Source organism: Culex quinquefasciatus, chromosome 2, assembly GCF_015732765.1.
Source record: "Culex quinquefasciatus strain JHB chromosome 2, VPISU_Cqui_1.0_pri_paternal, whole genome shotgun sequence".
NCBI lineage: Eukaryota > Metazoa > Arthropoda > Insecta > Diptera > Culicidae > Culex > Culex quinquefasciatus.
In genome coordinates this window covers 223,498,032-223,516,006 of record NC_051862.1, presented here as the reverse complement: position 1 = coordinate 223,516,006, position 17,975 = coordinate 223,498,032, and the positions used below count along the sequence as shown (strand labels likewise).

Here is a 17,975-nt window from a genome sequence, read left to right as displayed (position 1 = left end):
TCATCCGAAATAATTTTTAGTTGCTTCCTGATTAATATTAAATTTGATGTAATCAAAAACCACAAACTAACACACAAACTGTTGTTTTGCAAGATTAAATTAGTTGAGAAGTTTTAAGAAATGTTTTTAGCATAATGTTCTGAAAATTTCGTATTTTTTTTTTGCATCCAAACGCGTAAGCACATTTCATTTTCTTGTCCATATGCCTCCAAATGGATTGGAATTTTTGGAAAAAAGTTTATCCATTAATTTACTCACACATACTAACCTTCAAGTTCACACACAAACACACACAGTGCACCCCACGGATGAATTATAATAACCTTTTAATATTAATTACCCTTTTGCTATAATAACTTGACGATTTGCATTAATTTGGCGCGGAATATTTGAGCGTTCGTCCCAACGCGCACAAAGGAGGCAAGCAACAATTACCGATTAAAATTGGGTTAATTAGTGGCTGAAAATAGCTCTTAATTAGGTTTCGTTATTTTTGCCGACCGCGTCCGCACAAATTATCCTTCGTTTACTTTTTTTTGCGAAGCGTTTAAAACGCTTCTTGTGTGGGCTGATGTTGAAGTCGTGTCAAAGGACTTTAAAAGTTCGTTCAAGTACCGAACAACGAGAGCAACAAATCATTTCGATCGTAAACTAAGGTCCTAACTACAATAATCCTAATAAAGTCATTACCGCTCCTGTTAAACACTCTACTTTACGACTTCCCTAGGAGGCTCAAAATTGAGAAATTAGACACTCTTTTCCGTAACTCTCACAAAACGGTTCACCTGTTGCGTGCGCGCCATCAAGTTGAATAATATCGCCATTAAACAAGCCACTAATCTGCATGTGTACCCTCTAGGAGGGTGAACCGTCCAACACCTGACGGTGGCGGAGGCTAACCAAATTTATAACGTGATACGCGAACAAGCGAACCCATCAAAGGTGGCCGTTTTTCTCTCCCCTTCCCAACAAAGTAGGCCGCGACGACGTCGGTCGAAAAAGCAAATATTTAAATGTCGGGGGAAAAAGGTGCCCAATTTACGATAGAAGAGCTGGGAAAGCGAAAAAAATATACATATCATATCATTTACATGTTGTCTGATGGAAAAAGGAAGGAACTTCTCTTTTTTTTCGGGGAAACTAAGTGTAGCCATTTATCCGCGCCATGGTTTTACATAAAAGTTTTGGCAACTTATCTAGGCAAGCATGCAGAGTGAGGGTTTGTGCGATAAGATCCCACAACATTGGTGGAGTTTTGTCCGGCGATCTAGTCGGCGCTGGGAGGAACGCGCAGCAACCACGTGATGGAAGATTTATGTTTCTTTCCACAGCTTGCTGCGACGGATTTTGGCCTGCTGGACGTCGCCGCTTGCTGCGCAAGCCTGGAAAACTGTTTGGGCAATAAAGTTTAAGCTAAATGAGCTGATAAGTGATGAAGCTATGGACCGTCTGTCTGACGAACTGACTGACTGATGGCAAACGATGCGCGACCGTTTCGCCCAAGAGACGATCATATAACACCGAGTCAGATCTCCATCTCTGGTGGCTACACTGTGTTGAGCTAGCCTTTGGCAAGCGATTGTAAATTAAATCACATTAAAAATAATAGTATCAATCGGGGGCTCCCCTCCTCTGTTAGTTGCAATCAAAACCACAGAAAAAAATTACAGCGTGCAAATTTCGAGCCTTGATGAAAAATGCATAAACTTTCGATTCTCCTCTCCTCTATTACGAGGGGTCCCTCGACGCACGTGCGAGTTGTAAACATACATTCCGAGGAGGCAGTCCATTTTATTATTTCTGAATTACTTTTGCTGCAATTGCGTAATCAAACTACACACGTTGAACAACGCTGCGTTTGTTGAATGCAAAAACATGGACATGGAAATGATACTCGTGTTCCACGTGTGTGTGTTGCGCCAAGTAGGCTTTGCGTCTTGGATTGATCCACGGTCTGCTGTTGTTGTTGGCGCGCGCCCAGCCTGCTTGGATTTGGTTTTTCGCGCTCCACCCACTTCCACGTGTCTGTGCAAAGCTTTGTTTTCCCCCTTTCGACGCAGTGCAGCCGATGTGTGAACAATTAAGGTGTAAGTGAATCCCATGTTCTGCTGCGGATTGAAAGAGGTGCACCAGGGACAAACCAGGTGGCGCATCAAGTCGCTAAACGGTTTCGAGGTGTGAAACAGTTAATTGTATGGTGTCGACGGAGGGTTTCAATTAGCGTGAAGTTGATTAATTATTTAGTATTTGAGGATGATTTCAAACAATTTACATTTTTGAACAGCTTGAAACTTCAAACTTAACTATCCACAACTCGATTTGAATTGAATTGAATTTTGTTTAATTTCCTCCCAATAAATAAAATTGTAAATTTCGGGGAAAAAATGCTGCTTAAACAACCACAGCGTTAATACCTGAACTCAACAATTCTATTTATCAGCAGGGATTTCACAAAAAAAAATCTATTATGTTATTTGAAGCATGTCTAGAGATCCCAAATCTATCATACCTTGACGAAACAGAAGCTTTTACTGACATCAACTTCAAAAATGTTGAGTTTAACAAAATTCATAACTAAATAAGTTGAAATTGTTTAAAAACAATTATTTCAAGGACAATCATTTAAATTATTGTGACACAATATTGAATTTCGATTTGAAAAAATGTCAGCATTGGTGATGCTTTATCAACTCAACCAAAAATCATATTTCAAATTGATGCTACATTATGAAATCTAAGAACTCGAAGGAAACGCCATTAACGAGCCGCCATCAACTGAAAAGCCCCCACAGCCCACGTAGAAGAGCCTTCTCTAAAAAGTTCTAAAAATGGAAAACACAAATAAAGCTCGTTAGGAAAACGACTGCCACTTTGAGGAGTGAGCGGAAAAAGTAAGCAAAAGGACCTTCTTCAGCTTGACCCAAACCCAAAGAAAGGTCCGCTTTCCAAACGTTGGCGGGAGCAGGAAAATGGGAAAATTTTCCATTTTCCACTCTTTTATGTATGCGGGTATACATAATGTATAAAATAATAATAAAAAATAATCTTCTTCCGCCGATTCGCCCTCCTCCCCCCTCCCCGCTTTCGAGAATAGAAAAGCGGAAAAGAATACCCAAAGTCCTCGTGGGGAATATAAAAACGTGAGTGTGTGTTTGTGCTTGAAAATCCACCTTCCTCGCTTCGTCTGTGTTTATATATTTGCTTGCGAGCTCCCAGGGAAAACTTTGCCGGAAGAATCCCCTCCCCCACCCCCTTCTTTCCCTATTTCGTCCTGCTGGGAGCAAGAAAACATAGAATATAAAATTTCATATTTTATCATAAATATACCGTTTTCCGTTTCGCCCGGTCGCAGTAGTCGTCTGTTCTGCTCGACGTCCAAGGAGCCGCTGACTCTGATTGGCTGCAAAATTTTCCAACCAATCCCCCCCAGCAACAACACAAACACAATCGCAGTTGGACAAGATACGTCGTCGTCGTCGTCCTTTTTTTATGTGAACCTCAAGCCTCATAAAATTTGAATAGCGAATAAAAAACGTTCAAGCTGGTGCAGGTTCTTTTTTACACAGCACAGCACACAATCAAAATCACGATTGAAAGAGTGAGAGGGGGAGATCGAATGCTCGCTCTCTCCTTCGTGCCTTCGTGCACGAAGTAGGCGCTGATTTACATAAAAAAGCGTATCCTTGCACCCCTTTTCTGTTCAGTGTGTGCGATCGCAGTAGCCTGCCTGCGGGGCTGTGATTCGCTGTGCACCAACACCTCTCTGTTTGGGTCGGCCTGCTGCGATTGGCGCGCCCCTTCCCCAGTCCTAATTTAAATTCTAAAAAATGAAGGATGCGCGGGAAAGGTGGAAATTCAAATCCCTTCTTCCTCTACTACTGAATGTGTTATGTACAAAGGGAAGGGTGTTCGCTTTTTTTAGATCGGGTGGAAAGGGTTGCTCTCTTTATATTCAAATGTATACACATAGAGTGGAGAGAGAGGTGCGCTCACAATAGCACCAACACAAACACCATTGCCATTGCGTCCTTTTTTTTTGCACTCCAGCATTATTATGCTTTAACATTCAAATCTTTTTGAGGTCGTCGTCGTGCGGTATTGTTGTCCCCCCCACCGAAGAAGAAGGAACGAAAGAGAACGAGCATAACGACGCTTTTGAATCCTAGCTTGCCATGCCAGCACATGTATATTTTATCGATCGGGAATTGTTGTTGTTGTTGTTGTTTTTGTTGTCGTCGTTGGTGGAGGGAGATGGAGAATGGGGCCTGAGCGCGCGCGCATGTCACAAGAGAAGAACGAACTCTGTTTTGCGGGGCCCCCACATTACCCTCCCTTCAGAAACAGCTGAAAAGTTTAGCGTGAATGTGTTTGTGTGTGTGTATGTGTGTTCAACTGGGGGGAACATCTCGTTATAATATGTGAGAGGAGTCTTTTGTGTGACAGACTGTGTGAAGAGGGGGTGCTGTTGGGAGGGTTGGCGGTTGAGGGTTAAATTATACATTCTATGCTCGGTGTATGGGAGACAATCGGTGAACTTTAGAATTTTCGTTGTACACTGCTTGAGGAGCAGGAAAATTTTAAATAAATTGAATCAATTTCTATAACTATAAAATGTTTTTTTTTTTTTTGTGATTTCTCTTATATAGGGCAAAAAGAACTAAATTTCAAGCCCAATTTTCAAATTTTGAAGCACTAAGTATACTTTATGAATAACTTTACGAATCAATGAATTTATGAAAACATTATATTCCAAAAGTTTTTTGTCTTTTTCCGATCTGTGGTTCCAAAAATCAAAATTTGCAAAAAAATCTAAAAGTGTACTTTTTGCTTAAAAAACAAAAATAAGCCATTTAAATGTATTACAATCAATTGTTCCTGTTTATTTTTTCAAACTTAATTTTAAGCAAGAATAATTAAATTTTATTTTTCAGCCAAAAATATTGCATTCCATTTATGTTTAGTAATTCGTTGATAACTCCAAGAAAATATGAGCAGAGCTCAAGAACACAAACAAACAATTATTCACATTTGAAAATTCCTTGTTTCTTCTCGACCATGTTTGATTTGTCTCTCATTGCTTTTTTTTAATTTCAAGAAATTCAAATTCAAAACATAAAAAGAAGCAAAAACAAATAAAAATGTTACAATATAATAGTGAAAAAAAAAAACATTTGAAGTAAACTACAAATATATTTCATTCAACTACAAATCAACTAAATTATTCGTATTTTTTGTGAAATATAAAACAATCTGAAAATATATAATAATCTGCTATTTGGTACCAGTTATCTAATTTATAAATTGGGTAATTTCGAAATTGCAAAATCCTTAAGCAGGGGTGACCAAAGTATGGCCCGCGGGTGCTTTTTTGAGGCCCACGGACTTGTTTTAAATGGTCATGTAAAATAGCTCTTGGATCTATATGTTAAGTGGTTTTGCATTTTTACAAATTTTAGTTTAGTTATAGCATTTTTGTAAATCCACCCACAAAATGGCCAACCACCCCTCGAACTTGAACAGACTGTGGAATATAGATGTCTCATAAAGATATTAGCAGCGGCAGTAATTTATAGTTTTGTTGATTTTAATAAATTTGATTCAAATTTGATTGTAATTAAAGAAACTTTTTACCGAAACTGTTTGAAAAATTTCTATTTTCTATTCCAAATACTCTATAGAGAACATGAAATCTTGAAAAAATAAATTGACCGATTGATGTATTTTTAAGATTTATGTGAATGAAATATCGCAGCTGATTTTTTTTTCAAATTAACAATTTTCTCATTTAGCCCGCAAGCTTATGTGAGCTTCAAATTTGGCCCGTCATTCAAAAACTTTGAGCACCCCTAAAGTAATACTCTTAATAACTTGTTAGGCGTCATCCATAAAGTATGTCACGCAAAAATCGGCCAAAATTAACCCCCCCTCCCCCCTATGTCACACTTTGTCACACAAGGTTGAACCCCCTCCAAAAAGTACGTCACATTTTGCCAGACCCCCCCACCCCCCCTTTGTTTTCGATGGGTTTTTTATAGTTTTTATTTCTTTAAACTCTCATAATTTTGGTATTTTTGTCAATTTTAATATGAAAAAAAAATTAGTTGTCCAATTATTCATTTGTATCTTTAAAAAAAAATAAGAAGACTTGGTATAACATTCAAGTATTACAAAATCTTGAAAACAGTTTTTCACAGCTTTGTATTCAATAAGTTCAAACCATTTATAGCAGTTTTCTTATGAATTTGCAAAATATTGAAATTCCAGCTGAAAACAAATGACTATATAATAAATTATAAAGTGATACCGTGATCAGGGGTGACATTGGGTCTGGGGGATGAATTTGGGTCATACAAAAATGCAGAAATTTGTTTGACACAATCTCACCCCCAACCCCAATGTCACCCCTGATGACGGTATTTTTAAATAATAGTAAGCAAACAATTTTAGAAAATGAGGATTTAATTGAATTGTGTACCGTTAAAACAGGTTGGCTTTGATAGGTTTGCGATTTTTCCGCAAAATGAAGAGTACAATTAAAATACGTACGGAATGGTTTAGAATCATACTGACCATGGTAGAGAAGGGTTCAAAGTACCTCAAAAAGAACTTTTCATAAAATTTTGAAAAGTTTAAAAAGTTAGTTTAAAATAGTTAAGAAAATGTTGATGAAAGTCATTATTTAAAAACTTCTCAAAGTGTCATGATTTGCTCAGTGAACATGATTTTGAATTTTAACCTAAAATTTATATGTATTTTGTTAATACTTAGAACTAAATACAAACATTGATTATTTTTCTTAAAAACTTATCAGCTACTTAAGTGATGGTACATTTAATGTACAAATAAAGTTTGCACCTCTTGATGATTTTAACAAGAAAAACTTTGACTATCAAAGTCACCCCGGAATTTAAACTAAGAAATTTTAATGTAAATATTTTTCAAAACACTATTTAAAAAACTTTTTTTTCAAAAATAGTGCATGGAATTTGTGTGGCCTACCCCAGTAAACATTTAAAAAATAATAGTCTTGAGAAAAACCTTACCTGTTGGAAAATATTCCAAACACAAATTGAAATCCTATCAAAGTCACCCCGGTTTACGGTACAATCCGAATTAATATTATGCAATCATAAAAAAACCTAGCGTGACGTCACAGTCTCGCAAACCCCCTTCCCCCCTTCGTCACATCTTGTCACACCTACGGTAACCCCTCCTCCCCCACTAAGAGCGTACGTACTTTATGGATGACGCCTTATGGTTTTTTAACTACTACTTTGTAAAATATTGATATACTCTTAAATAATAACCCTGCAAATAATACAAAGTGTTAAAATGAAAAAAAAATATAAATAAATTGTATGGACAATTATTCTCATGGGGAGTGGTGGTTTGAGATTTCCAAAAAATTGTCCACGTGGTTTATGGATGGTTATGTGTTATTGCAGATTAAAAAAATCTATTTGACATAAAAATTTCAAATTTCAGGCTATAAATGATTCAAAACATCTGTTTTTATTTGTATTTCTGGGGACCCTAAACTTCGTGCTTCTCCTCGAGTTGAGCCTGTGTTATAATTTTTGTAGGTCAGTGTAATCGTATCACAAAAAAACATTTTGCAATTCAAATCTGACTAAAATGGGGTCGCAGAATTCGATTAATTAAATTAAAGTAATAAAATTTATTTGAATCTTCGAAAAATCGAGTCTACACTGTACTGATATTATTTTTTAATATTGTCTGTAAATTTTTGATAAGGAGTTATTCGATACCATTTAATTTGTCATCCGGTAAATTTTCTGTCAGTTCAACTTCGATTGCGTGACTCCACTCAATCAGCGGAGCTAATCGAATCCAGTAAATCAAGTTATGAAAAATTCAACCGGAAGAAAAATCAAATCAATCAAACAAACAAGCAGGCTAGCCTTACACCCAAAAATACCACCGCGCCACCATGGCTTGCTACAAAAAAGTCAACAATCCGCCTCCAAAGAAAATCTCGCTCAACTCGAGGAAAATTTGTCAATATTTGCTTTTCAAATTTCAATATTTGAGCGCGCTCTTTTCCCTCCGAACAACGTCTTATTCTGCTCGCCATAACTTTCTTCGAAAAAGCTGTCATAATTTCTACTCAGCTGGTTGAATTCCCCCGATCCTAAGCTTCTCTAATTAATTTTCGCTTCACTGCCAGCCCAAACAGCAAACAAAAAAAACGCACACACACCCGCAGAAAAAGGATTTAATTCGAAATGGAGGCGGAGGTTGAGTGAAACATCTTGCAGCACTTCCTTTTCAAAAATTAGAAACCGAGCGTTTCGGGGTTCTTTTTTACGGACCCCTCTTGTTTGCGCAGCAAACCGAAAGCGCAAATCTGGGTTGCAGCAGGCTGTGGAAAAAAATCGAAAAATTCGTTTTCGTTTGGATCTTAATTTTTGATACTGGCGCGAGGGACAAAGCAGGCGTCTTGGAGAAATCTTCTGAATGAACCTGGTTGAATTATCCTTTTTTCGATCCTTTCTTCAACCTTGTCACGGATAAATTTAAATCTTTAACATAATATCTCTTTCGGTGCGAGCTGTGCTCGCCTACGGCGATAGTTTTCTTCAAAGAATTTTTTGAAAAGCGAAAATAACTATCCGCTCACACAATGGTAAATCGATTTCGCTTTCGATCCCTTGATCCACCCCCTTTCTAACCGTCGCCGTCGTAGTGACGGGACGGGATAAATAAAAGTTGATATATTTCTGCAAGGAGCTGAGTTGAGCTGGTAGAACGCAACCCTTCTTAGCTGAAGCGTGAACCTAGACAAAAAAGCCAGGGACGCAAGGTGAGACTTAAAAATAAAATAAAAACCGTCAACCTCAAAACCAGCCCTGGGATGGCCTCGAGGGAAGAACCGACGGCGGAGGACGACCCCTTTTCAATTTCACTCTTTACTTTATAGTTTTTCAATGGAAAAGGATTTTTGTGGCGGCATCGAATCGTCGTCGATCATATGGCTTGTTCGGGATGTTTTGAAGGATAAAACGCGCGCGCGTGCCATCAGACGTGGTGCGCTGGGACCCTTTCGGGTAGGGGATCGTGTGCTGAGCACGTGACGACTGGAACCAACCAGCGAACGCGCGCCAAGTTCCGGTCCAGCTGTTGCGTTCGGGAATTTGCGCGAACTTTATGGATTTATCACGAATTTTGAGATCGAAGCAAGCCTTGACATTGAAAGTAATTGATGAATGTTGTTTATGTTCTACTTCAACATTGTAGTAGGCTTTGACTGTACATCAGGATTATTTTTCGTATTTAGTCATAATTTTTACTTGAAAGAGATTGACAATGATTAGGAAAATATCATGATTGTGTTCTTTAATTTGCAGTGTTTTAATGGCACTTATCTTAAGTTTCATTACCTTTTCGGTTAATTTTATTTATTTTTAATTTATTTGCGGTCATAAAATTAAATCAAATGTTGATAAAATTCATGGATTTTTACATAACAATCCTAAACAGAATAAACTTAGTAGGCGGTGTTCATCGTGTAAAAGGGAATTCAATCCGAAATTATATATTATATAATATTTTCAATCGAATATATTCTTAATCAGGAAGGTGATACACAACTTTCTACGCATAAATCTCCCATGGATGTTCTCGATTTATAATATTTTGCTTCCTCCATACCGTGCTCTGCTGATACTATATCAAGGGAATTTTTTAATGCAATATTCTAAGTTTTGCATCGTTTGATTCTCATATTTCTATCCGGGTTATATTTTCGTAACAAATTATATAAACTCTAATGTCGAAGACAACTTGAAATTTCAGTAAATTTGGTTCTGACACTTTTTATCAGAAGTCAAATATTGATTAAAAAACACGTAATTTAGAGTCCCTCTAGGCATATTTAATGAATAATGATTTTTTAGTGGATACTGTAAATGTAGTTCTGACACTTTTTGCCTTCCTCACCTCAATGAGGAAAGGCTATAAAATCACTCGAAAAATGAACTTCTTCAGCGACTTTTTAAGGTAATAAATTATAAAATAAAAAAAAAAACCTTCCCAATTATTGTTCTAAATTCTCAGACGAAAAATTTCAAACAATGTCAAAAAGTAAAAATGTAGGAAATTTTCTCAAAAAAATTCTAAAGAATTACTCAGTCGCTTTTCGAAATATGTTTTAATTACAACAATCCGTTAAAATTTGTTTGGGTTCATAAAAATTAATAAGATTAAGTTTTTAAAATATTTTCAATTTTATTAAATAAATTTTCGATCAAGACTCAGAAAACTCCCTTCTCAAATAAGCAGCGTAAATAATCACCTGCCCACCTCAACTCTTAATCATCCCCGAGGGCACCGTCCCATTACGTTCTCGAATTTCATCACCATTCTGGAAAAATGAACCTAGCACAAAACACCGCCCAGCAGTACCGTCACAGACGCAAATGGACGCAATTGAATTCATTGAAAATCAATTACAGTAAATCTCTTTGCATGTTTACGTCTCGTTAAATTAAATGCTATCGCCGCCTGGCAATCACCCTACCCACAACACAACAACAACAAACGCAGAGTGGAATAAACGAACTAGAGAGAGAGCGAAAAAACTCATCTAAAATTGCTCGAAGAAGCAGAATAGAATATTCACGTCCTAGCAACCCGCGCTCCTCCCACCCACCCACAACACTGATAAAACTGTAGCTTGGCATGCTTTGTTCTGCGCGTTGGTTGTGTTTGTGTTCTCTCCGCACGACAACGACGTGAGATATGGCCTCGCCGTCAACGACTACTACGATGTGGCCTTGCTTGCGTTTCGGGATGCAATTTTCACCCACCACCCCATCCCCAAAAACTCACCTTTTGTATTAATGAGACTGCTACGCGCGTAGATTTGTATGAGAGTGTGTGTGAGTGTACGTTTTGGGGGAGAGTAGAATCAGAGAAATATTGGCGTCTGGCGAAGGCAAGACAAAGATAGGGCCAGACAGTCACACACTCACACACGTGACTACTACTCTAGTGGGTCAGGTTAGAGACGCGAATTACGCCCTCCCCCCGCACACCCTCCCATCAAAGAAAAACGCAAATATCCGTCGACGAGGGCCCAGTCATCGACCTCACTTTTTTGCTCCTGCCTGCTTTTTGTTCTTTGCCCAGCGAGACTAATTTTCCGCTGGCATCAGGAAAAGTTGCCAGACTCGTGTGTGCCGTCTTGATTTGCTAGCAACACTTTCCACCCCCACTTTGTGCACTTTGTGGCCACCCGTCACAAACACAGCCAAACCAAGTTCACCCTCAACTTCCTTGTTGTTTGGTCCAGTCGATAGCTTTAATTCTCATGCCCGAACTCATCAGCTTTAATCTTCCTCTCGGTTCGATTGACGTGTGTGTTTAATGTGGCTCTGTGCGGATCGATTGGACTGGACCGTTTAAGGGGGAACTACAGAAAACTACTTGAGGAATTTTCTAGCCAAAAAAAAATGTCTAAATAAAATAAGATGGCACTTTCAGTGTAGAGAGGTTCCAAATTTACCCCTTGGGTGATGAACGGCGTGACCAGGTAAACAGTCAGTCAACCCTTTCACCCTTAGTTGGCCTTGAGGCGTATAATTAGCAATTGAAAATGTCACCGCACACTTTGGTTGGGAAGATGTCATCTTCAGGCTACTTCTGTTGTTAAATAAAAGGTAAAATCTTTGCAAACGATAATCGTACATAATAAATAAGTTTTAAACTGAAAGTGATACTCAATTAGTATCCAATAAAAACAAATGTTTTTTTAAGTTATTCAGAATAGCAATTCACTTCTGTTATCTGGAAAGTAAAAATACTTTATTTTGGGTTATTTCTGAGGTAAATTGAAATGAAATTATTTATTTTTTGTTCAACGATTCTTATGTTGTAAAGCACTCAATTTTAAAACTTGCTTAATTATTGGAAATTTATTACGCAAAAAAAATGATAGTTAAAAAATCACAACTCAAACACTTAAGCAAAATTGTTTTAATTTTTACCAGTTTTTAGCAAATAATCTTTTCAACAATTTTAGTTCCAAAAAAACCGGTTCCTTGAATGAAGTTAAAAAAAATATAAATCAGAAATTCAAAAATCATAAAATCTCTGAAAAGCTCAAAATTAAAAAAAAAACCAACAATACATCCTCGCTTAAAATCAAAACGGAGTCATCTACAAAACAAGTGGAAACTTTACGGGGGTAGATGGAGGATGACGATTGCCCGTGGTTCATACAAACAATTTGTTTTGTATGGAAAATGGTCCATGAAAGGAGAAGGAGGGGGCTAAAGTAGGGATTGTTTAATTCCATAAAAGTGTCCACGTGGTTTCTGGATCGCCCCAAATATAAAAAGTAGCTGGAAAATTAAAAAGATTTATATTGAAATTCAGGAAATTATTCAATGAAATTGTTTAAAATTTGAGCAATTAAAAAATCCAAAACTCATAAATATATTTTATTTGCAAAATTAAAATAAATTACTCAAAAAAATTTCAAATAGCAAAAATCAATCACTGAAATCATAAAAAAAAATCAAGAAAACTAAAAAATCACATGAAATGTATAAATGTTAGAAATAGTAAATGTTAGGGAAAAACACAACCAAAGTTTACCTCAGAAAAAAAGTTCGTTTTAAAACATTGGCAAACTCAACAATAAAAAATTTAACTTCCAATCTTAAAATTTTCTACTATTTTAAGAGTTTATCTTTACAATGCTAAAAACCTTTAAAGGTCAAAAATTGGTTGGAAAATTTATTTTTAGAGAATTTTTAGTTCGAATTCCTCTTAGAGAGGTTGGGATATAAAGGGATAACAAAGAAGGAATCCATAAAATAGTAAAATCATTAAAAAGTTGCCAAATACATACTATTGACAAATGACAACAATTATGTTCCGAGTTTGTGTATTTCGAAAATGTTGAATTAAGACATTCCAGTCACACCAAAAATCTAAAATAATAATGAATTAAAAGAAAATCTGAGAAATTCCAAGAAATAAAAAAACTCATTTCGAAAAGGCAAAATTAAACTAAATCAAAAGATCTAAAAAACAATTCAAAATCCTACAAAAAACCAGAGGTATACATTGAATTAACAAAAAAAACTACACTCAAACCCCGATGGTTAGTCACTTTTTCGTTTGACACTTTTTTAGTTTGTACCCCGTTGATTGGTCAAATTCAAACTAAAAAGTGACGAGCTGTCACTTTTTACACGGCGCTCACGCACACTATCAAAACAAACGTTTGATAGTGTGTGTGAACTCCGTGTAAAGGGGTGTCAAACTAAAAAGTGACCCCGTTTGACAACGGTTGGTGTCAAACCATCGGGGTTTGAGTGTATTTAGGAAATAAGACTAAGGACCAGAGTTGAGGTCAGAGTTAAAGTTGACGAATTCTGAGAAGTTTAATCTGCTGAAGAAAATCAAATGCATTTCCTAAAAAGCACTTATCAAATTGAAAAAAAAATAAACAAAAATAATGATTTTTATAAGCAAAAATTAAAAGTTTTGGAAATGACATAAAAAATCATCAAGCAGATCTTTCAAGAAAAAATCAAGATATTTGAACAAAAATCAAAAACAGAATTAGAAATGAAAATATACGTGATATTTTAAAATAATTTTAAGGTGTTTTCATATAGCTTTGTGTACTAACATTGTTTTCCATAATTATTTTATGGAATATTATTGAAATTGTTTCCGAAAAAATACAAATAGTTCATCTTGTCCACCTTCCTCGGACCTTTAACGACAACCTCGACATTGAACTCTGCTCTCAGACCACCACACCAACAGTCCATCGCAAAAACACAACTTTAATTTCTGCACTTTGGCCGGCGACTTTTCTCGTCCAAAAGAAGAAAAAAAACTACACACACGAAAAACGCCCCATCTCTCTTGAAGGATATCGATCGGCCACCGCCGACCAACCACCTATTGCTTGCGACTGGTGTGTGCTGAGAAGGTGCTGCTGCTAGATTTGTACACGTTCCCCTCTGCTCCGTTCATACCCGGGTAGTACAACTATGTGTAGTGTGGTCAAGTGACGTGAGTGAAAGAATGAATGAAACACGAACCCCAGACGACACGGAGGGAATATGAGCGGGAAATTAACGAAAGTGCGACGCGGGGTGTTGTCTGACAAAAAAGCTAGAAGACGAGGGGAATCATCTGTTAAAGACACATTTGAGAGGGGAGGGGGTGGCTGATAAGGAGGCCATGCGTTAGCTCGTGATGACGCCAGCCTACCTCGACCTATGACGACAAACGCCTACTACGCGCGGTACTAATTGCGTGCTTTTTCTCCTTTCTTTCGATTTTCAGGGAAAATTTGGTTAAGTAATGAAGCCCAATGGCATCATCCGGTGGCGCTGGGTGCCGTCGGTCAACCGTCACAGCCTCTGCTGCCGCCTACGATGACCCCGGTCGGGTTGAACCTCAACGCACAGCCGCCTCCGGCGACCACATCGATTTCACAGCACACCGGAATTCCGGACAGTCTGCTAACCATCCGGGAAATGATGCTCCAAAATCCTAGCCTGGGGCTGCTAAACGAGAGCAATTTGCTGCTCAAAAGAAGCATGCTGGAGAACATGCCGTCCGGCGGCTCCCTTGGGGCATTCCCACTCGGTCCGAATCCGTTAATGCATTCGACGACGATCAAGAAAGAGTCCACCGATGAATCCGACTGCAACGAAATGAACCTCGACGAACGAACAGCCCGATCTTCGTCACCCCAATTCACACATCATCATCATCATCATTCCATCCATTCGCGACACGGTCATCTCCCGATGGCCGCGTTCCACCGTTCATCCCCAACCTCCTCGATGCAACCGGTGGCCAACCCGGGACCACCCCCTCTACTTCCACCCCACCACCAACACCACCACCACCACCACCACTACCAACAACAACAACATCAAAGACATCAAAGAGACTCCGAAGAACGTGAATTGAATTTCAATGCAATGCCGCCGTCAAGGCCTTCTTCGATTCACCACCACCAGGCAGAACCGTCACCGACGGTGGCCAGTTCCCAGCAGCACCAGTCGTCGTCGTCGTCGCCCCACGCGATGAAAGGGGATCCCGATCCAAACCATCAGCATCATCATCCTCATCACCATCATCACCTGCAGCAGCATCAGCGTCATCACTTTGATCGACGGAATGACGAAGACGTGGGTCGTGGTGGCGGTGAAGATGAAGTAGGCGGTGGCAATGAGCATCAGCTTGAGGAAAAGGACGTGGACATGAATGGTGGACGCGAAAGGAGTAAGGAACAGGAGCGGGAGGAGGGCGAAGAGGCAATCGCAGCAAGCCGGGATCGACTGGAGGCGGTGGCTCCCATGAAGGGAACTATTTCGGTGAAGAAGGAACTGGATCTAAGCAGGCGGAAGTCAGCGTCACCTGGTGAGTTGAATGCTTTTGTCTTTATTGATGGGGGCGTTTATTTGGGATATGACGTAATGTTGATCACTATTTGATGGGACTGAAACTATACTTTTAGTAAATATTTCTTACAAGTCAAACAGGCGGTTAGAACTTCGATCTGACTTTTCTAAAATATTATTCCATGGATTTGAACTTGACAAGTAGTTTAACCAAATCGATCTCGTGAAAATGAAAAAAAAACTGTTGGGCTAAATTGAGCACAAAATGTTGTGCAGTTTGCCATTTTGAATCTTTTAAAGTCAAGTGAAAGTAAACGCTGTTTGTTATGTTTAAATTGTAAACAACAGGATCTCTAGGTTTTGACACTCTTGGAAGGATTAGTTTTTTTTTCAAGTCATAATGCAAAGTAAAATCGAGCCAAACATTTCATTAGGGCACAAAACCAAAAACCGCGATTCGAGAAAATCGCTTGCAAAAAGTGCACAACTTGTTTCAATTCCTATTTAAAAAAGAAGCTTGACTGATGGTATTTTTACTTATGTTTAGATAAAACACATCATTATCCTCAACTCTGCTTGAATGCTTTTTAATTTATGTTGATTTTCGCAATAATTATTATAAAAAATCTTGTTATTAGGTCCTTTTAACTTTCCAACTGTTGTTCATAATGGGCCTCTAGATGCAATTTCAAAGAGAATTGAAAGGGCACTAAAGCGCTGTCATCCGATTGTTGTGTTGAATGATGTTTGGGACCTTTTGTTCAGTTAGAAATAATGAGGAATTCAGCGAACATTATGTTAATTGGTGAAGTTTTGTGATCGAATTGTGAGAATAAGGCATGTGAAACATAAAAAATCTTCAAATGTGTACTGAACAGCATCCGCGGGACCGTATTAAATATTGTGTTTCGGCGAAGTTTTTTTCTGCAGAAATCTTTAGTGAAACGTAAACCAAACGTTGTTTTGAAGTGAATTAGTGTTAAGAATGATGAAAAATTCACTTTATAACATAGAAAGTTCCTCAACTACGAAAAAGAAAAGGGCACAATTGAACTTTTTTTCTGGTTCGGAGTGAACATTAGGTCTATTCCCGTACTTGCAGAATTGCAGAATTTCTGTAGGATCTGCAGAATTCTGCAGCCAGCATAAGTCACTTTTTTGCAGCACGTTCCCGTACTTTTCAGCTCGCTCTCTTCATCTCTCTCTTTTGCAGAAGTTCTGCAAGGAGAGAAGCGGCAAAACTTTTGCCTGGGTAGCGCGTTCCAGTACTTTTTCTGCAATATTGTGCACAGTTGAGTGGAATTACTCAAATTGGGTATTAAAGTTTTTTAATTATTTCAAAATATTAAAAAAAATGGTTGCCAAAAAAGTAATTAAAACAACACGCCTCTAGGAAAGGGAAATTATTTTATGCAGCACAACATTTTATTTAAAAAATCAAGGATGTATTATTTATTAAGTAACTAGAAATTAATTTTGCTTAGGTAGAAATTATATATTAGAAACAACTCAAAACTTTTAACAATAGGTAAACAATTTTACAAATGAGAGTGGCAGGTACGTTTAATAAATATGATTTAGAAAAAGGCAAACATAGGTTTAATATAGAAGGGACCAAAAATACATGTTTTAATAGCAGAATGTTTGAAAGATTATCCAGGATAAAATAATTAAATTATGACTGGATGTCACATGAGAGAACAACGGTGTCGCAGCGAAATTGGCAAATTAAAAAAAAATGAATCACAAACTCAAAAATTTTAAAGACACATAAATTAAAAAATCTGGAAATTAAGAAATCCATAATTAAAAATATAAAAATAAACTAATATATTCAAATTGAGAAACTTTTTAAAAAACACAAATCAGATATTTGAGAATTTTAAAAATGCAAATAATTATATCAGAAAAATAAAAAAAATCACAAACTAAAAATTTAAAAATTCAAATAATTAAAAACCAAATATTTCAAAATGTTTAAAATTAAAAAAAAATAATTTAAAATTTCAAAATAAATATAATAAAGGTCGAAAAAAAATCGAAATAAAAAAACAATAGTTTGAATATTTATGAGTGCAGAACACCAAAAATTCAAAAGCTATATTTAAAAATAATAAGATAGAAAATTAAAGAAATTATAACTTCAAAAATAAGTAAAATTAAAAAATTCTGTCCATCAAAAATTTTAAAACAAAAATATAAATAAAATAGAAACAGTCAAAATTTCCAATCTCTAAATCGTCTAAATTTGTGTTTCTAACCTAAAATATGACTCAAAAAATGTGTATTTTTTATGATTCAAGATGGCGAAGAAATTAAGAATTTAATAATTTAGGAATTAAGGAATTTAAGAATTTAAAAATTAAAGAATTTCAGGGTTTCAGAATTTCAGAATTTTAATTTCGACAAAATTACATTTTTTTTGGTTCATATAAGAATACAAATTGGTAGCGCCGTTAAAGGTACAATTTATGATTTGCCAATTAAATTTACCTATTATTTCAACACACATATTGAGTATCTTCAAAATCAATTTATGATCAAAAATAATTCCGAAACTAATATTTATTT

At 36.9% G+C, this 17,975-nt stretch overlaps 1 protein-coding gene across 5 annotated transcripts in view; it reads left to right on the top strand.

Annotated features, from left to right (window-relative positions):
* LOC6033627 (protein nubbin) overlaps nucleotides 1–17,975 on the top strand; it is a 163,707-nt gene that overhangs the window by 84,765 nt on the left and 60,967 nt on the right. For all 5 annotated transcript variants that reach the window (XM_038252453.1, XM_038252457.1, XM_038252456.1 and 2 more), the window contains one exon: nucleotides 14,335–15,423. In XM_038252453.1, the coding sequence (XP_038108381.1) occupies nucleotides 14,335–15,423 (1,089 nt within the window). The remainder of the gene's footprint in view (nucleotides 1–14,334; nucleotides 15,424–17,975) is intronic.